The sequence below is a fragment of the Convolutriloba macropyga genome, chromosome 7 (assembly GCF_964194025.1).
Source record: "Convolutriloba macropyga chromosome 7, txConMacr16.3, whole genome shotgun sequence".
Lineage (NCBI taxonomy): Eukaryota > Metazoa > Xenacoelomorpha > Acoela > Convolutidae > Convolutriloba > Convolutriloba macropyga.
This window is the reverse complement of record NC_134474.1, coordinates 53,036,462-53,058,118: the sequence shown is the minus strand read 5'-3', so window position 1 is coordinate 53,058,118 and position 21,657 is coordinate 53,036,462. Positions and strand designations below refer to the sequence as shown.

The 21,657-nt window shown below is 38.2% G+C and overlaps 1 protein-coding gene across 1 annotated transcript in view; it reads right to left on the bottom strand.

Annotated features, from left to right (window-relative positions):
* Window positions 1–637: 637 nt before the first annotated feature.
* The window catches only part of LOC142343154 (KICSTOR complex protein kaptin-like), a 68,193-nt gene continuing 47,173 nt past the window's right edge, over window positions 638–21,657 (bottom strand). The window contains exons 6-8 of the mRNA XM_075394850.1: window positions 7,378–7,550; window positions 6,627–6,816; window positions 638–1,057 (exon numbers count right to left, since the gene is read on the bottom strand). Of these exons, the coding sequence (XP_075250965.1) occupies window positions 803–1,057; window positions 6,627–6,816; window positions 7,378–7,550 (618 nt within the window). The 3' untranslated portion in view covers window positions 638–802. The remainder of the gene's footprint in view (window positions 1,058–6,626; window positions 6,817–7,377; window positions 7,551–21,657) is intronic.

Here is a 21,657-nt window from a genome sequence, read left to right as displayed (position 1 = left end):
CAATTTCTCGCTCCTCCAAAACAATGGTATGAATAAACAAACACTCTTTTCGTTCCACTCTTAAATTTTGTTCAGCACCCAAACAACTCAAATTTTTCACGCGTTTCATTTCCTGCTTCAAAATTTACTCCAAGAAAAGTGATTGAACAGGACTTCTCCAATACTCCTCTTCGAATCGTAAAAAACAGTTGAGCATATAGTTTCTCCTCCAATGAGCGTCAGATCAACAGGTTTGCTCTGTCGATTGCTTAATGCATACCACTCAGCAACTCTGTTTTAAGAAAACGAGAGCGAGTACGGTGAGTACGAGAAAAGTATCAAAATTTCTGGCCCAATTAACTATGAAGCAGCCACGGTCGCTTCATAGTTAATTGCAATATTCTGAAAGGCATTGAATCCGACCCCAGAGGTTTGAAGTTTAAATCAGACAGCTGCGACATTTTTGCTGGGTCAAACTCGTTAATTATTTTCTTTTACCGCACCTAAACTGTCTCCAGAACAGAAAAGAGAATGAGGTAAGTCGAATTACAGCGATCGCTGAAAAAGGTCAGTTCCCTCCATAGTGCTATCTGGGGTTTTATCTAAGAACAGCGACACGCCAGTTCATCTGAATACTCAGCAGGAAGAGAGAAAACAATCGGATTCGAGATCTGTTAAACATTGAAATCGATCTGCTCTACAACTCAGTAATTTATACAACTGCAGCTTTCGATGCATTCAAGGACCCGAGAGGTTGAATTTTTTTGAATAAATATGTAATCTGCGTGGTTTAAGGCACCATAATTTGATTTAAACAACATCATTAGCTATCCCCGTGCACTTCCAACTGTTCTCGCTGCAGAGACTCCAAATTTCCACTATTTTGCAGCTTCTGAACATATGCTAAGAGTTTCTCCTTACACAGAGCGGCAATATGTGCTATGTTGTGCTGCATGATGTGGACAGTGTTGTTGGTCATGACAATGAGGTCGTTGATTCCATCGTTGGATAGATCAACCACCTGCAGACCTCTCACTGGTCCAGGGTACTTCCTATCCCACATCAGCTCATATACATTCTACAACAGATGTAAATCATTAATTGGGATTCTGAAAAGAGTGCAGCTCATTACAGTTAATGCCACATTAAATTATATGATAATCTTGTCAAAGTCTTCATATCACATCGACAAATCAATTAAAACTGCTTTCTAATATTCCGTCCGTAAGAAAAGAATCGTCCGCGCAAAACCGAAAATAGAGACGATAGTTGGAGTCAGCTCCTGTCACAAATATTGCATATAATGTATATATGAGCATCTGATTATTTAAAATTACTGGTAAATCGCTCAGTGAATTACTTATGTTTACCGATCAGGCGATAACTATTTTAAAAAAAAACGTTGGCAATATTACCTATTTATTTAAAGCCACCTCAAATATCTATTATAAATTAACATAAAAAACATATAGGGCAGATTGCCGAAATAGCTGTGAAAAAGCCTTACGCGATGTAGCATATTGATAGGAACAGATATAGAATTGAGTTGATGTAGTTGCCAACCTTGACGACTAAGACGTTTTCAATTTTTTTTTCAAAATTTCAAATAAAATTCGTTAATTTAATTTGGTCGCCATGCTTCATTGTTAACATTGATCATTATGTAGGCGTCCTATACTCACCTTGATAGGGATCAGAGTGATCTCAAGTTAGAGGTCATTTAGAGAGTGATAACTCAGTTATGATAAAAAAAACCTCAGTTATGATCACCGCGTTCAGCTTAAAACTCACCGCAAATAATTTAGAAATGACGGCACACAAAAATAGCAAAAGAGCAGTGAAAAATCGGCATAAAAAGATCAACAAAATGCTCTAATGAAGTTTGCAGCGAAAAATTGCAAAGCGAAAAAGCGTCAGTCACTAAACAAAACAAACCACAACAAACTGCTTTAAGAGCTGAATCAGGGAGAAAATAAAATCAGGCAAAAAGAGAAAATCAAGGGCGCAGAAAATAGTCACTTAAAATTGATCACGACAAAATTTTGCATTATAAAAAAGACCTACACGTTTACAATAATTGCCTCAAATATCGTTCGAGACCAATTAAACATCATAGCAGGATAAGTCCTGACACAATTCAAAAAAATTTTATTGGCTAAACTAAAAATGGACCAGACTGGACTACGAAAGGACTGGGAAAACGTATTGGAAATACATTTAAAAAAATCAGAAAAACAGTGCACATTGAAGTCAAATTGCGACAAAAACCAGAAATCATAGAGAGAAAGCGAATTTTTGATCAAAGTTTCCTTACTCCACTTTAGTTAAAAGTGGACCAAAAAAAATTTCACATCGCAAAATAACTTGCTTTTTTGCTCTACTTCCTATTTCACTGCAAAATCATAACTTCAAATTGACCTCAACTCGAGAAAAACTGATGAAAAATTTGATAAAAGTTATTTTTATAAGCTGAAATTCAAAAAAAAATTGCCAAACGACCAATTAAAAGGACAAACAACAATTTTTCTGATAGCGAAAACGGGAAAAGACCAAAAATTTTTAAAAAACCTTCAACATTAACGAGTTAAATAAACTATCCAGTAACTGCCAAAAATTAAACTACATCATTTTATTACCAACCGTCTACTAGGTCCTCTGCTTAGGCATTCACCTACCCAACAACTCGTAAAATTTATTAAACAACAAAAAATCAAACAAGGATTAAACATAGCCGGCATATTGCCGAAAAATAGCCGCGATAGACACTTGGAAAATAGCCGCCATGGAAATGAAACACCTTAAGAAATAAGATAGACAGATCGACCACCAGTCATTTAATAGAACACCCCAGACTTACAGGGTTAGATTCGGACTGTCATTTTTATGAAACACACACGCTCTATAGGGAAAAATCCATAGAGAGCTTTTTTAAAATTAATATTCAAAATCAAAAACTCAAGACTCTAATATTCAAGAATTAGGGCACACGTTTGAAACTCCTTCTATGCACACTATTGATCTTTAACTAGTAAACGTTCATAAAATTTAAAGTTCATAAAGTGAGTTCAGAAGTCATTTTACTGAGTGAATAGGTCACGCAATTGACCTAAAAGAAGAGCAAATGACGTCACGCACACAAATATTAAGTGCAAAGCAGTAGAAGTAACTGAAATGATAAAGTCAATGGTCGCAAGAATCGTCGATGGAGACGACGAATTAAAAAAAAAACCCAAGAGGTACCCAATAACAACCGCTATCGCTTCGCGGCTATTAAAAAAATGAAATTTGTATCTTATTTCAGTAAAAGGTGACCTGCCTAGCCTCCAGTGGCATCATTCAGAAACCAAACATCTAGAATAACTTTAAATGAAAAACTGAACCACAGAAACCATGACGAGAAGCACAAAATCAGAAGAACTAGGCAATAACTTGAAAAAACGACGAGTTACGTCAAAAATTTTCTAAATTAATCAATACTTCAAACAAAAACAATTCAAAATATCAATTCAAGTACAAACTTTCTTCAAGCAATTAAGAGTAATGAAATGCTCGTAAAACAACAGGCAAGTCATAATGGGTTAAGAAAATTGTCTAAAATTATAAAAAGAACTGTAAAAAATAAAAAAACTTCTGGGTTTCTTTGTGATATCTCTGAGTCAAAATAAAGTTTCACGGCAACAAAACCTTAGTCACTTCGTATGCAATATCTTTCAAATTTGAAAAACGTTCTTTAAAACTCCAATTAAGGCAGTAAAATAAAACAACAGGCGAAAAATCGCTAAAACCCTACTAAAAATCAGCAAAATGGCTGAAAAAGCTCCAAATGAAAACAAAACTCATACTATTTACCAGACACGTTCAGACCACTATCAAAACACTCCTAAGATTAAAACAAAATCATAACCAAACCGCCTCACAAAAAAACTAAAAAAACTTCAAAAAGCGCCACGTGAACAAAAAAATAACCTCTTTTACACATTTTTTTCTCACCTCAATTTCTCGCACTTTCAAAAACCGCGCTATGAATAAAAATCGCTTTTTTGGGTACACCCATCAATTTTGTTCAGCACCTAAACAACTCCAATTTTTTTGCACGTTTCAGTTCCTGCTTGAAAATTTACTCCAATAAAATTGATTTATTGGAAGTACTATTACTGTATGACTATTATACATAGCTGGAAGAACTATTACCTACTTAAACTACTCATAATTAATTCATGAAAAAAGCAGTAAAAAACAAAGTGAACTAGAAAACAGGATTTTAAAAAATATTACAAGGGCACAGAAAAGCTAAGAAAAGTTCCCTTTCAGAGAAAAGGCGTATTAAAATGATCACAAAAGAATAGGCAAGTCAAAATAGGAAAGGAAACCTGTCTAAGGTAATAGAAAAATAACTTCCGAAAAATTACCAAAAAAGTTACGGGATCATACTCGCAAAAACCGATGAAAAGGAATGACAAAGGACAAAATCGACAATAAGATTCTCTTAAAAATTATTTACAAAATGCAAAAATGCAACTTCTAAACATTAATCTGGGAAAAATTGCAATTAAATTTTTTAGTATAACCGTCACCCACCTAACACTTGTCGTAAAAACATAAAACAACAATACAAAAGTGTAAACAAAAATCTAAAAAAAATGTAGAAAAAAATGCCACATCTTGTCTTCAAGTTTCCATTAATAGCAGCAACGAAAAGCCATAAAAACTTCAAATTCAAGAATTGACCAAAAACAGCATCGAAAAGCATAAAACAGAAGAAAATGGACAATAAGACAAAAACAAAAAAAATCTGTAAAATTTTTTCAAATTTATTCAATTTTCTTCAACAAAAGAACTAAAAAAAACTCAATCAATTTCAAGGCCAAACCTGCCAGAACAATTAATTAAAACCACACAAACCCCAAAATGCTATTAAAATGAATACGAATACAGAAAGTTCTAAAAAGCTTAAAACAAGACAAAATGGTAAAAATATCTAAAAATGGAATCTTGCTTGTGTAATATTTGCTTCAGATGGTCCAAAATGCTTCTAAACACACTTTTACTGGTTCAGCTAATTGAGAGAAAACACATTTGACTCAAAAAGTTGGGAGTTAAAAACCAAAAAAATGGCTTCGAGAAAGCCGCATGTGATCAAAAAATTTAGCTCGCTTAGCGAAAATCCCAACCACCTACACTCCTTGCTCTTTGTCAAAAATACATAGAAAACCACTCTTCTCTGCTCTTAAATTCACTCAGCCGTTTGACTTGAAACTTAGTTTTCACGTGCAGCACTGATTTTTACATCCCGTTTTAAATACATTCCAAAAAATTATCGATAAAAAAGACGCTCTTCGAGAATTAAAGAGACACTTCTCCAATGTTCCTCTTCGAGTTGTAAAGAAATACAGCACCCCAATACAATTCAAATTCTTTGAAACGTGAAAAATCAATATGACCGCAAGAAATCATAGCCGGCAGATTGCCGGAAAATAGCCGCAATAGACGCTTCAGGCCGTCCATGGATTTGAAGCAACTAAAAACATAAACCGACAAATGTCGGAAGAATTGCTCTTGAACGACAGGCGAGGCGATTTAATTCAGGGTATGTAGCCTAAATCAATTTTTATGGGTGCAAAAAACCTTACCCCCAACGGGATTCGAACGATTGACCTCCCGATCCATAGGCACCCGCACTAACCACTGCGCTATGAGTCACTTAGTTTTCCTAAATTGCAACCGGTTATATATTAGCAACAAGCTTTACTTCGGAGTTAGAGCAATAGCGATTACTCAAAAATGATGAACGAAAGCGTAAAAAAAGTCACTTGAGAAGTCAAAGAATGTTGTAGAAGAAAAGCGCCAGATTGTCGAGCGAAAAATTTGCATAAAAAAGACACACGTTTACAATAATTGCTATGAACTTCGTTCAAGAGCAAATAAAAAGATAGACAGATTGAGCAGCAGTCCTTTAATAGACCACTAGACTTTTTGGGTAAGATCCGGTCTGTCATTTTTATGAGACACATACGCTCTATAAGGAAAGAGCCCTGAGGGGGAGATTTTTCAAAAATATTATTCGAAACCATAAACTTAAGACTCTAATACTCAAGAATTAGGGAAAATATGTTTGGCGATACTCAGATGCACACTATTGATCTTCAACTAGTAAATTGTCATAAAACTTGAAGTTCATTAAGTGATTTCACAAGTGATTTTTTAAAGTGATTTCACAAGTGATTTTTTTAAGTGGGGAAGTTCCCAGTAACTTCACCACTCTAAGTACTTGACGGACTAACAAAGGCGGCTAAGGGCCTCTAATAACATTTGATGCCCGCTGAGCTTTACCTGTTTATCCCGTTTTGAAAGCTCAAAGTCATGAAAAGTCATCAAAGTCATGAAAGTCAGGGTAATACGAAACAAAAATCTGATAGACGCCTGATAGCGTAATAGCCGCCTGGAATTGCTGACGCGGCCATTAAAAACAGATTACAGCTTACCGAAAACCAACATTACAGCATAACCAAAATCGCCGGAAAAAAACCAAGATTACAGCTTCGCAGCTTTTATTTTCTACCCCAACAACAGGGAAATGAATGATTTTTTACCTAACCCGTTAAGCAATATGTAATTAAAAATTCATAATGCCGTCTGTTGGTACTGACTCTATGAGGGGAGTATTTGAATGCCGCAATCTGCTGGTAGAAAGTGCCGATCACAATCTCATTTGTAGAGTCCATGTCAATGTCATAGCAGGCACAGCACAGCACACAGTCAGACTCCAGACTAGAGTCATCCACGTGCACCACTTTGGAAAAGATACACTTAACCACGTCATGGTATACGTACACAAACCTTAAAACAGGCAAAGTCTAGTTATTGAAACCGAAGCCATTCTGGATATCCCCCTCCAACCCCAACCCAGCGCACATGAGCTATTTCTTACAACTCGTAACGTTCTATAAAGCGATACACATTTCATAATTCGTAGCTGTTCGTATTAAACGTTTATGGTGGCCGAAAAAAAACAGATGCTTCTGGCTAGCAATACTTCGAAAAGATTAAAACTTCAAAAAAAAACACTCAAATTGTTATATCGGAACTTTCCCACTTCACAGGTAAAAATAGTAATCAAACCCCTAAAATTATTAATGCCAATTGTTATGGAAATTCGGACCTCGCAATAGGGTAAAAATATGCCCCAGTAGCCCAAAACATACATTAACTTGTCGACTCAGGTCTCTGGCAGGGAAAATGTGTTGACCCTATAATAATGACATTCATTTCCAGTTATTTTTCTCCATAGATATAACAGGCCATTTTAAACTTGTTTATGAGTATGAGCCACCAAAGAGCAGGACTTCAAAGAGCTGTCAAAAGTCAATAAATTGATGACCATTTTTGATTACTTCTTACTCTAATGCAGTGCATACAACTAGGTTAACTTGAGGGTTGACCACATCAACAGCACTTCTGTTGAAGAACCTGAGCTGTGTAACAGGTCCATCATAACAGATCACTTTGCAGAACACTAGTGCAACTGCTGTCTCTGTTTCACTCTCCTCCGTTGATACTTGGCACAGAGACAGCTGAAAATTGAACTCCAAGTTATGTTAACACTTTAACTAATTGCTCAACAACTACGAATAATCGATTGTCGTAAATCATTGTGATCAAAACTAGTTTTGTGGGGGTGTCCATCTGGCTATTAAACAAATCTTTATTTTGCTCAAGAAATTTCTCCGCGCTAAATTTTTTTGCCACAAGTAAATTAAAAATATAACCATATGGTTAAATACACTTGAAACAAAAAAATACTTCAAATCATTCCAACAAAATAAAACAATGAAGATCAATCAATCTCTTAAAGAATCACATTCTAAAATTTTCTTCCGATTGTTTTCTTCCTAAAAATAAAAATAGCTTTTAAAAGCTCCTACGTTACTATTCAAAGGAATTTTTCATGTTGTGAGAGCAAGAAATTCAAAGTTTTCTTAAAAACGTTTTCATTTTTTGCCAACCAAAACCACTGTGGTAACTTATTCAATTTTTGTACGCATTGACGAACAATCGAATTCATTCCAAAATTGGTTTTGATATTCTGTCTAATTTTGAATTGTTTTGTTCGAGTATTTTGATGAAGACTCAGATACCTCCGAAAATTTTCAGAATTTTCTGGTCTCGCTATATCATAATGAAATTTAATTAGCGAAATTTTTGCTATTATTTGCTCAGCTGGTAGGGTCTTTGACCAGATTAGCAGATCCCTCCCTTTGTCGTACTTTTTGCGTAGAAAGCACACCTTTAAATCCCAGTTAATCTGTCGGTTAAGGCTTTCTGTTTTTTGCAGAAAAATTTTGAAAAAAGATTGCCGAAAACGATAAGTGTGAAAGTACGACTGATTTAAGAAGAAGAATGCGCGCGTTCAGGAGAATTTGATGTTTTATTAGGTACATTGATCATATAGTATGAGCCATCTTTTTTAAGGTTTTATTCAGCTGCTCATCAAAATTAAGATTCCTGTCAATTTTGACAATTTCATTTACAAGATATCTGCAACTTTTGTGTTGTGAGAACTTTGTTTTTGTAAACAATAGATCCAAAAGCAGAATTTTTGCATGGGAAAAAGATTAATTCGGTTTTCGTTGTATTCAAAATTAGTTTGTTCATCTCTACATACTCTTCTGTTTTTGTAAATTTAGCTTGACTTTTCCATGAAAGCTACTTTCCTTTCCACAATAAACAATAATTGTGTCATCTGCGAATTGAAATATTTTTTCCGTTGTGTCTATATTAGATGAGAAATCGTTCACGTATAAAATAAATGAGTGGTCCTAAAACAGTTCCCTGTGTCACACCGTGATTCACAATTTCCCAATCAGAGAACATGCCATTGAGTTTTACCTTTTGTCTGCGGTTGGCCAGAAGTGAAAACTGCAATTCTTTCGATTCCTGGGCAAAACCATACATTTAAAAAAAAAGGTTATGCGAAATGGAATTAAACGCTATTGCAATGTCAGAAACTGTTTAAGACTTATAACTTGCGGTATGTAGGGCGGAATGGTTTACGCTCCTTATTAGGCCTCATTGGATTTAAACAAAGTTGGTTTTGATGTCCAAATTCGCACAGGGAATTTTAGGATAAAGTTTTTGGTCCGTAAAGAATTTTTAATTCTATTCAATTGATGCACGGAAAGTTCCATTATTAACCATGGATGCCACGATCAGCTCAGAAGCCACAAAAAGTGCAAAACACCTGATTTCAAAAACGCTATGAATTCTGCTGCATTGAAGACAAAAAGTCGTCAAAGAAGATGTGTCAAATAGATTTTTAAATCGCATCTATTCCTTTGGTTTTCAGACAAGACGGAGCGAATTAACCATTGATGAGAATTAAAAATATGATTATACGGACAAAAAAACTTTATCCTAAAATTCCCTGTGGGATTCTGGACATCAAAATCAACTTTTTTTAAAACCAGTGAGAGTTAACAAGGTGCAAAAACCATTCGTTAAAAACCGTGTTGTATTATTGTCTATCAAAATAAATAGCACCAAAGTACTTGCAAAACAAATCTGGAAATTCAAATCTATAAAATAACCGACTAACGTCGGGCGAATTGCTCTCAAATGACTAGCGAGCGGTTGGCTTCGTCAGCAGCTAGCCAAGGTTTAGTGAAGGTGAGCGCAACGGGGGTGCAAAAGTGGATTGTGAGGACTTATGTGGGGGCGGTGGGTGTGGGTGTGTGATCAATTTCTAAGAACCGCCCTACATATCACAAGTTATAAGTCTCAAACAGTTTCTGTGAATCGCATACTTGGAGACTAGTGAGCTGAAAGGCTCTAAGAGAACTTAGTGCCCATAGCGTGTTAGCTGTTTATCCCGTTTCTGAGGACAAGAATTCCAATCGGTCAGAGAAAAAGTCATTAAAGCAAAATTTGCAAAAAAGACCACAGGACTGATATAATTAATCTACGTCGTTTAAGAGCAATAAACAACCTTACCAAGATAATTTCGATTCTTGGCGGATGTAGATATTTTGGCTAGTTACCGCCAAAATAGCAAAAACTTGTGAAATTAAAAAGTTGAAAGCTATTCAATGGCCAAACCAAAATTTTAAACTTATCAACCCTCTAAGAAGGGTTTCTGGCGCCTGAGGATCAAAAAAACCTGAATAAAGACTTAATGTCAAATTAAAATCGCAAGTTTTCTAAAAACAAATGCTAAAATTCGTCATGCAAAAATCTTGAAAGACAAAAATTCCATTACACCTAGAGACTAGAGAGTAATCTATTGTCAAACCTTAGAGGAGGTTTCTTGGCTTTTGAGGCTGAAAAATTCTAAAAAAAAACGACAAAAATATTTCAAAACTACTTAAAAAAACAAGTTATATAAAAACTGCTAATATTTGTGATATAAAAAAAGTTTAAAACTATTCTATGGCCAACAAAAAAAATTGTCACTAGCTTATTATCAAACCCTAAGGAGGTTTTCTGGCCCACTGTGTCTGGAAAGACCTGATTAAGGAAAAATAAAAGTCAGAAATTTTGCAAAAAATGCTAAAATTCGTAATGTTAAAATGCTGAAATCATTTCAGTATCACTAGAAAATGTCAAAATTTGCAAATTAGAATAACTTTCCGTTTTTAGCCAGCGGTTTTTCGTCACGGGGGTTGCGTTAGCAGTGGGTGGGGCGGGGGTAACAGCGCAGCGTGGGCGCAATAGTGTGTGTGGGGGGGGGGGGTTAAACAGTGAAGCGGTCTTCAACTTCTAAAAACCTCCCTTTACACAAAACCGCCCTATAAGTATATCTAAAACAGTTTGAGCTGAAACAGCTGAAAGGCTCTAAGAGAATTTAATGCCCACGGGCGCTACCTCTTTATCCCGTTTCTGAAGACGAAAAGTCAAAGGAGTCAGATGGAAAATCCGTCAAGCGAAAAATTGCGTAAAAGAGAAACAGGATTAATATATTTGCTAAACTGCTTTTGGGAGCAATTAAAAATGATTTCCTAAAAATTGCTTCTAAAGTTAATTCTGCTATAGCTCAGCGTTATGAGGATAATAGATAATGACATTACGCCACATAACAGCAGCTGTAAAGCGGCATCAACAAAGAGAGAGAGGGAAAGAGCAAGAGATAAAACGTGAACGAGAGAAAAACCCCAACGGACACACACACACACACACACACAGAGAGAGAGAGAGAGAGAGAGAGAGAGAGGGAGAAAGAAAGCTAGGAATATTTACCATGACGGGATTCGACTCTGCAACTTCTGGTTCCAATGGATGCGCGTTCACGACGTGGAACCGACACCCGCAAAGGTGCAAATGCATGTCTTCCCTCCCCGGACGGAAGACGACATCCAACAGGATGTTCCAACAAAGTCTCCTCAGTCCAAACAACGGTGTTTTTCGCACGGGAGTGGTTGACGCTGGCCCTTCTACTCCTCTTGCTCTTCCGTGCCGGCACCCACCCAAACCCAGGACCAACCTTGCTCCAATGGAATTGTAATGGTATTTCAAACAAAACTACTGAGCTCCAACAGTTCCTTCAGCAGTACCAAATTGACGTCGCAGCAATACAGGAGACCAAATTAACTTCTAAGTCTAAACCACCCAAGTTTGCCAACTACACAGTTGTGAGGCATGATCGGGATAAAGACAAGGGTGGGGGACTGATGTTCCTTGTCCATAAGGATCTTCTTTTTCAAGAAATTGACCTGAGGACAAACGACGGAACACTCGAGCTTCAGGCAATTAACATCACATCAGGCGGCAAGGAGATGACTATCGCAAACTATTACATCCCTCCGTCGTCCAGCTGCCCAAGAAGCTACGAAGTGAAATGGAAAACTCCTCCAATTCGACATTGCTTTGGGAGATGCTAACGCTCATGACTCTCTCTGGGAAGATCACTTCACTGACAAAAGAGGAGCAGATCTTGCGGCTACCCTCGACAGCGAGCCATACGGAGTCTTGAACGATGGCAGACCAACTAGAGCCCCCACAAACCAGGACCCCTCTACTCCAGACGTCTCCATTGCTCGGGAGAGTCTCCTTAGTAGCCTGTCCTGGGATGTCACTAGCGGCCTCAGTTCGGACCACCTCCCAGTCTTGATCAAAACTCAAGACACCCAGAAACCAGTTAAGGCAGCGAAGCGAACCTTCATCAACTTCCGTAAGGCTGATTGGGCAGGATTCAGGAATGAACTTGAACAGCTCATCAAGTCTGAAAAACCCCCCAAGGACGTCTACCAAGGTGAAGCTACTTTTCGCAAGCATATGCTCACTGCTGCAAAGCATCACATCCCCAGCGGCAGACGATGTACACATGTGCCATGCCTGACTGAGAACACCAACAACTTAATCAAACGCAGGGACGAAACCAGACAAAACAATCCCAGAGACCCCACAATTCCCCAACTGAACGCAGAAATTACCCGCGAGATCTATAAAGAAAAGGAAAGCAAATGGAAAGAGTTCGTAGCAAAATTCGATCACAAGACCAATCCTAAACTCCTGTGGAGAACCCTCAAGTCGCTCAACGGTACAGCTCCCAACCCAGATATCCAGGCGATTAAATTTGGGAAACGATACTTCAAATCGCCCCGCGACCTCTGCGAGCAGTTCAACAGGCAGTTCACAGCCGTGACGAAGCACAGCTCCAACAAGACACACAGGAAGCTTATTCGTGACATCAAGTCCACAGAGATGGAATCTCCGCCCCTTTTGTCTACCAGATTGGTTACTCTGACACTAAAAGACATTAAAGGCTCCCCAGCCTTGGGCCCTGATCAACTGAGCAATCTCCATCTCAAACATATTGGACCCTTCGCCACAGCATACCTCACTGCAGTTTTCAATCTTAGCATCAGCAAAAGTCAGATCCCCTCAATGTGGAAAAAAAGTATCATCATCCCTCTTCCCAAACCCGCTAAACCGGTCAAAAGTGCCAAGTCTTATCGCCCTATCTCCCTGCTCTGCCCTGCCAGCAAACTCCTCGAGAAGCTCCTTGCTGACAGGATGGTTGAGCATCTGAGACCGACAACGCACCAGCACGGTTTTAGAGCTAGACATTCGACGGTCACAGCTCTCAACGAGATTAGCGAAGACATTGCCGCCGGGTTCAACGCTAAAAAGCCACCGAAGAGAACTATCCTCGTCGCGCTGGACCTCAGCAAGGCATTTGACATGGTCAACCATGACATCCTGCTCTCACGTGCCGCAGACACCAGCCTACCAGGTTACCTCCTCCGATGGCTTTCAACTTACCTTCAGGGAAGACAGGCTCAAACAAGCTTCAGGAACACCATCTCCAGCTTCAGAATCACTAGAAGTGGGGTCCCCCAAGGCTCGGTGCTGGGACCACTTTTGTTCAACTTCTATGTGTCTGATGGTCCGGCCCCGCCTGCCAATATCAACATCAAATCATATGCAGACGACTTCACGGTGTATACCTCAACAGCTTGCCTACAATCAGCAACTGGGCCTTTGAACACCTACCTGTCCAACCTTGCAGATTTTTTCAATAGCCGCGACCTCCACCTCGCTGCTGAGAAATGCACTTCCACACTATTTACCACGGACCCGAAACAGTACAAAATCAACCCAAATGTAAAAATCAACGACAAGCCAGTTCCCCATTCTCAAACAATCAAGATTCTAGGCATCACATTTGACACTGGACTAACATTCACCCCACACATTAAGGACGTCTGTGCTCGCTCTCGCAAACGACTGAACGTGCTCAAAGCACTTTCTGGAACCAACTGGGGTCAGTCTAAAGAGACGCTTCTGATTACATACAAAGCAACATTTCGTCCTCTGCTAGACTATGCAGCTCCAGTGTGGGGTCCCACCACCAGCACTACCAACATCAACAACTTACAACGAGTCCAGAATGCGGCCTTGCGAACAACAACCGGCTGTGTTTTAATGTCCAGCCAGGAACATCTGCACCAAGAAACCGAAATTCTCGAAGTCAGGCGACACACGAGGCTATTATGCGTTCAACAACAACTCTCCCGCTATTTACCAGCCCACCCAGGCCACCACATTATAACCAGGCCGAACCCCCCCCCAGACTCATAAAAGAATCATTGCACACCCGTTACAACAGGTATATCGAACCATACCTTGATGAAACTGAAGATAAAGACAAGATAACATCCAAAGAATACCGAAAGATTCTGAAGAACATGCATACAACAGAAGTCAAAGACGCCATCAACAACTATGAGCCGTCCAGGGTACTTGCCACTGCTGCCCCCATGAAGATACATGACAGTGAGAAAACACTCCCCAGAGGCAGTAGAAGGCAACTCGCGCAACTCCGCTCTGGTTTCAGTCCGCTTCTCATGACCTACTCGGCTAGGATCAACAATGATGTGTCTGAGACGTGCCCCGACTGTAAACGAGAGCCACACACAACACAACATCTTTTTAAGTGCCCGATGAAACCCACCAATCTCTCCGTGAAGTCACTTTGGACAAGACCTGTGCAACTTCTAATTTTCACGCCTTGTTAGTAAACAAATCATATAGAAAAAACTGAAAAAGCTTAATTTAATAGAGAAGCTTCCAGATTTGGTAGTAAAAAAAAGTTTAAAAAACATTTTTTGTCTTTGCGGTTCTGTCAATTAACCCCTCTGCAGGACTTAGGAAGTTTCGTTGGCCAGTAATCATCGTTAAACTCAGGAACCAAAAATTTTGAAACCAATCGCAAACTTCAACCAAATCTTGCAAAAATTCGAGATATTTGTCTTCAGAACCATTTCGTTGAATCAATAGACTATCCAGTATCCATATTTCAAGCCTGAAAAAGTTTCACTGGCTCATAAAGATCCAAGAACTTGGAACATGATAATAACTCTATGGAAGATATTCATAGAAAATATTCTGAAAATATTCAAAAGCATTCAAAAAATTGAAAATACCAATATTTTTTTAAAATTCTGAAATCTGTGAATATTAAATCTTGAAAAACATTCCATTACATCTAAAAACTATGCAGTAACACACAATCGAACCCTAGAAGAGGTTCCGTGGCTCTTGAAGCTGGAGAAACCTAAAAAAATTTTGAAATTAAATAAAGGTTGAGAGCTATTCCATGGCCAATAAAAATTTGTCAGTAACTTATTATCAAACCCCTAAGGAGGTTTTCTGGCCCCTGAGGCTCAAAAAACCTGAATAATGACTTTAAAAGTCAAATTGAAAAAAATGAGTTTTGTTAAAAAATGCCGATATTCGTGATGCTAAAATCTTGAAAGACATTCCTTTACATCTAGAAACTATGCAGTAACCTATTGCCAAACCCTAGAGGAGCTTCGTTTGCTTTTGAGACCAAAAAATCCAAAAAAACGACAAAATTTTCAGAAAACTAGAAAAAACTTGCAAGTTTCATTAAAAAATTGCAAAAACTTGTGATATTAAAAAGTTGAAAGCTATTCCAGGTCCAATAAAATTTGTCATTAACTTATTATCAACCCCTAATAAGAGTTTCTGGCGTCTGAGTCTCAAAACACCTGAATAATGTGTATAAATGTTCAAGTGAAAAAATTGCAAGTTTTGTTTAAAATGCTAAAATTCATGATGTTAAACTCTTGAAAGACATTCCATTACATCTAGAAACCAAAACTCGTGAGGTTGAAATGTTGAGACCATTCCATTATCAAAACTATGCAGTAAGCCATTATTAAAGCCTAGAGGAGGTTCCCTGACCCCTAGGCATGATAAAAATCAAAATGTCAAAAATTTCAAAAGCTTGAAAAAATTGTGCAAATTAGTATAAATTAGCATTTTTAGCGAGCGGTTGCTCGTCAGTAGCTAGATATGAGTAGGGGGGGGGGGGGGGGTTAACAGCGCGGGGGAGGGGTAGGGGCAATAGTGAGGAGGTCAACAGTGGAGGGGTCTTCAACCCCTAAGAACCGCCCTTCACACACTAAGTCTCCAAAAAGAGCTGAAAGAGCTGAAAGGCTCTAAGACAACTTAATTCACACTGGGCGCTGCCTGCTTATCTCGTTTTTGAGGACGAAAAGTAAAATGGGTCCGACGAAAAATTGGTCAAGCAAAAAATAGCAATTTTTTTGCTACACAAAAGCAGTTAAAATTTTCGAGCCCTAAATATCGTTTTTGCTCCTTTCACTAGCTCCAGTGATACCGCAGTATTATCAGTATCAGAAAAATATTTTTATAAAAACACAATCGACTAACGTCGGGCGAATTGTTTTCAAACAACTGGCGAGAGGTGGTCTTCGGTAGCAGCCACCTGGGGCATAGGAAAGCATCAGGTGGACGGAGCGGAGGGGGGTCAAACGATGGGGGAGCAAGTGATGGGGATAAGGTTATGGGAGAGCTGGACGAGAGAGAGGGGTCAAACTTTTAAGACAAATAACCGCGCTTCACACCTTGAAATTGTCTCTTCAAAAGTTTCCGTGAATTGCATACTTGGAGACTAGTAAGGCTCTAAGAGAGCTGCTCCACTACCTAGTGCCCTCCGAACGCTACCTGCTTATCCCGTTTTTGAGGTCGAAAAGTCAAATAGGTCTGACGAAAAATAGGTCAAGCAAAAAATTGCATTAAAAACGATCACATGATTAATATGATTGGTACAACTTCATTTCAGAGCAATTAATTAAACTGAATAACGGACCAATTGCTCTCAAACTACAGGGAGAGATTGAGGTTGTAAAGCAGATAACTTTACCAGTGCAAAAAATGCGACTAGTGAAGGATTCCAACTCATGACTTCCTGGGTTCTAGACTGACACATTTACCACTTAGCTATCAGGCCCAGATGACCCCCTAGCTTACAGTCGCTTTTTTGAACGCAGACTTAATCTCCTTTAAGAGCGAATTAGGTCAAGCAAAAAATCAAGAAGTCAAGCGTGAAAAATTCACCCAAAAAGAAATCGAAAGAGACCTGTAGTGGACATGTAGTTCTAAAACAGATTGTAAAAAACAAATGAACAAAAAAACTCGCTCCACTAAGAGTGGAAAAAGACGTCACGCACGCATTTCGTTCGAAATTGAATGAACAAATGAACAAAAATCAGATTTCAAGTGATTCCGATCACATAGTCGAAACAAAAATCTCGACAAAATAAAAAAGTAATAGCAGGACTAACCCTGAATTACAATTCAAAGAAATGAGCAAACTGGAGACAACAATATTACCCTGCTTAGAAGAACAGCCTACTACAAAAAAAAACAAATATACCATGATGTCCACGAAAGTAAACAAACTACTAACGAGCGGTTGCCTTGGTAGTAGCCAGCTGGGGATGCTAGCATTCCGGTGGGATTAGAGGAGTGGAGTGGTCAACCGTTGGGTTGGGGTGAACCGATGGGGGAGGGTTGACATTGGTGGAAGAGTGGGGGTTCAAAATTGCCAGGTGGATGACGCTGGACGGGGAGTGTTGGGTGGGGAGGGGGAATGAGTGGTGAGGGGGGGCTCACCGAGGGTGGTGACAGGGGGTCAAACTTTCAGGATTAAGAACCACTCAATACTCACATCATAAAATTATCTCAAAACAATTTCAGTGAATCGAATCAGAAGAGCAAGGCGTAAGGCTCTAAGAGAGCTGCTCAAGCAACTTAATTCCCTCAGGGCATTAACTGTTTATCCAGTGTTTGAGTACAAAAAGCAAAGCAGCAGACAAAAAAATCAGTCGATCAGAAATTGCATAAAAAGATAACAGGACTTACATAGTTGCTTTAAACTTTGTTTGAGAGCAATTAAACAAAACGCTATAAAAAATAAAAACTATTATTTCAATTCCCTTACAGATAATAAGATTATTGCAATTAATATGTATAACAACAGCAACTTCTAAAAACCTTCACATAATGGGATAAACAGCCAGCGCTTACTTTGTCAAAAAACCAAAGAAAAAGTAAAAGGATAACAGCATTTTGCAAAAACCTGTCTTGCGATGCTATTGAAAATGACATCACACGTAGATTTAAATACGCAAGGCTGAGCTTCTCAACATCTATCACACTATCAATAGATGGAAAGCATATATCATCTTAAGGAAATCAACTGGGGGACCAAGTAACAGTAGCAACAAATGCAGACAACAACCAAAGGTTTTGAAAACAAATGGGGTCAAAGTCAAGAAACATAACCGACTAACGTCGGGCGAATTGCTCTCAAACGACCGGCGAGCGGTTGGCTTGGTCAGTAGCTAGCCACGGGGGGGGGGTGCACCGGGGGCTGATGGGGGCAGCACTGGGTGGGGGGGGGGCAAAAGCGCGGTGGGGGGGGGGGGGTGGAGCCAATAGTGGGGGTGGGGGGTCAACAAAGGGGAGGGGGGGGTGTCAACCTCTAAGAACCGCCCCTCACACCATAAGTATAAGTATAAGTCTCCAAGACAGTTTGAGCTGAAACAGACCTGAAAGGCTCTAAGAGCACATAATGCCCGCTGGGCGCTACCTGTTTATCCCGTTTTTGAGGACGAAAAGTCAAAAGCGTCAGACGAAAAATTGGTCAAGCGAAAAATCGCATAAAAAAAGACCGACAGGACTAATATAATTGCTACAAACTTCGTTTGAGAGCAATTAAAAATTGATAGCAATGAACTGAAACCCTTAAGTGCAGCCAATTTTTAGCTTAATAGACAGAAAATTATACCTATAACTAATGGCTAAGCGACAGAAGAAAAAACCATTACAAACATTGGCAAAACCCAAAAAATCATTTAAGTTATTTAAACAAGTTGCCCCGAAGTCCTGCAAACTTTTAGCTATGAATGAAGACTAGGTAGATTCAAACGACTGTTTAGTGAACCCCGCCACTTGCCAGTAATGAGACTTAGTGGGGATTCAAATTCAATACGAAAACCACATTTCAATTCTAATCATCAAATTAACTTTGAAGTACATCGATAGAAAGCCATTAAGGACTATCATGATTGAGACTAAATAAAAAACAAAAAACCACAAAGCAGGTTAACTCCGAAAATTACTAATATTTCATGAACACAGACAGCGTCATGAAAAACCAATAGTTGCCTTTTGAGGGACTTAAACAAAAGCAGCTATATATTATTAGAGCACACGTATGACCGTATGATAGATTTGTATAGAAAATGGAGAAACAACAGAAACAGAGTTCAAATTGCCTCTCGTAAAATTAGCTCCCAAAAACCGAGAACTTTCTCACATCACTTAAAAGCAGTCTGAGAAAATGTCGCGTGATTGAACTACTCGCTTTTCGCTCCTCTTACCACTCCAGCGTGATTAAAATCACTACTCCAATTTGACAAAAGATTGAAAAAAGTGGGAGTGGGAACAAACATAAAGAGCGGGCCAATACAATTCAAATTCTTTGATTTGTAAAAAAAACCGAGAGAAAGCCAATAATAGCCAAAGCTATAGCATTGTGGTTATTAATAAAAAAACATACATTTACAGTAATTGTTTCAATAATTACTTCGTTCGAGAGCAATTAAAAATCTAATTGGCTTACGAAATTCCTTGAGTTCTGCGTTTCAAGAGCTTTTGTATGGTACCACAAATTTATTTGTCTAGGATGCTTTATAAGGTGTTCGGATAAAGTCTGGAGAAAAAAGCCAGCTTCGCATAAATAATCCTCCATTAGAAATGTTAGAACAACTAGATTTGTTTTTCACGAGATAGAAAAACTTGATTGGCTCTGTTCAACAAATAACCCCTTTGCGACGGTTGCTTTTCCTGCTAAAGCGAGTGGATTAAGCAATTGCAATATTAGTTTCCAAACATGCACCGCGCAATAAAGTCACTGGCGGAATAAGTAACTCCAACTGGCGGAATAATTGGGCAACAGTTTCCCGACACGCATGACCGGGAATATCAGTGAGTTATAGAGCTTTAGGTCATTTTGGCTTATCTGAGTCGTAGGCGTAGTAGTAATATCAAACATACCCGGCAGATTGCCGGAAAATAGCCGCCGTTGATTCCAATAAGCATGATTGAGATTGAAATAACAGATATTGAAAAAAAAAGATTTTTGTACAAAAACATTTTTTAAAGTCCGATTTATTTTGATGGCATTTCGTAGTTGAACATACTTCTGTTTCGTAGAGAGAGGCTACAGGGGCTACTATAAATAACAATAAGCATAAGAGAGAGGTAACTAATACTTATAGGAACGAAGTTCAAATAGCGGGCATCTAAAATTGGGCTTTATGGGTTTATCCCGTTTCTATTTCTGACTTCAATTTTTTATACTGACTTTGTTCATTTTGAATTACTTTGCTGAGCAACTGATGTTCAAAATCACTTTTAGCAGAATGAAGGAAGAGAGAAATTAGCCTAGAGAAGTCAAAAAGATTTCACGCAAAATGTTGAAAAGGCGGCAAAATGAGGTAAAGCGAAACATTTTTTTATTCGACGAAGTACAATTCAAAAAATTTTCATTGACTAAACAGACAACTAGACATAGAAAGGACTATGAATGGATTCGAAAAACCATTTAGAAAAAAATCCGATCCAAAAAATCGAAGAAACAGTAAAAATCAGAGTGAAATTGCCGCGTGTGAACAAAAAACCACTACCGAGAAACCGATTTTTGTTCAAACATCGTTTTCTCACTCTACTTTAAAATTAGAGCGAAAAAAATTCACGCCGCAAAACCACTCGCTTTTTCGCTCCATTTCCTGTTTCGGTGTGACCAAAATCACTACTCCAATTTGACTTCAAAAATCATGAAAATGTGTGAACAGATCTTTAAAAAAAAGACAGCGCCCCAATACAATTCAAACTCTTTGAATTGTAAAAAACCAAGAGAAGGCCAATAATAGCCCCAGCTATCGATGTGCGGCTATAAAAAAAAATTGCATGAATGACCAAAAAGTTTGACGAGTGAGCATGACGTCACTTTCGCAACAAAATACTGGACAACGGATTGAAAAAATCTAAGACAAAGGAAATTATAGCTATCACTGGTACTTGGGTGGCACTATAGCTATCAATAATCATCATGCTTGGGTGACACTTTTGAAGTTCAATTAGAGTTTACGTTCTCCATTTGGATTATAGTAAGTGACTGCAGAACTATTGATGAGGTGGACGTCATGCATGCTCAAAAATTGGAAAACGTTTTTTTTACAATGAATTCCTCCGTTGTCTTTTTTAACTAGGTATAGATCGCAGCTGTTATCCGGTATTTTGCTCGATTTGTTATAACAAATATTTAATTTCGGAATCTCATGTCATAGATTGAGATCCCGAAATAACTATTTCAGCCATATTTACTTCATCAAAACAACTAGTAATTACTGAAACCCCTTATGAGAATTCTTTAAAAACACTGTAAGCCAAATAATGAAAAAAAAGCTCTTACAAACAACTTGCACTAAAAACCTGAAAAAAGTTAAAGTTTTTTTTAATATTACAAAGCATATAAATCCAAAGCAAAATTACTTTCTGCCAAAAGGGTATCCATATGCTCGCAAAACAATAGGCAAGTCATATTAGGCTACGAAAATTGTCTAAGTTTTAGAAAAAAAAGAAAAACTGCAAAAAATTGAGAAAAAATTTTAAAATTTCTCAATTTTTCTGTCATTTTTCCTAAGAAAAAAACGATTTATACCAACAAAACTTTAATCAATTGGTATCTCAACATTCCCTAAAAAAGAAGCTTCTATTCAAATCCCATTTAAAGCAGTGAAACAAAAAAACAGGCAAAAAATTATTAAATTTCGTCTAAAAATC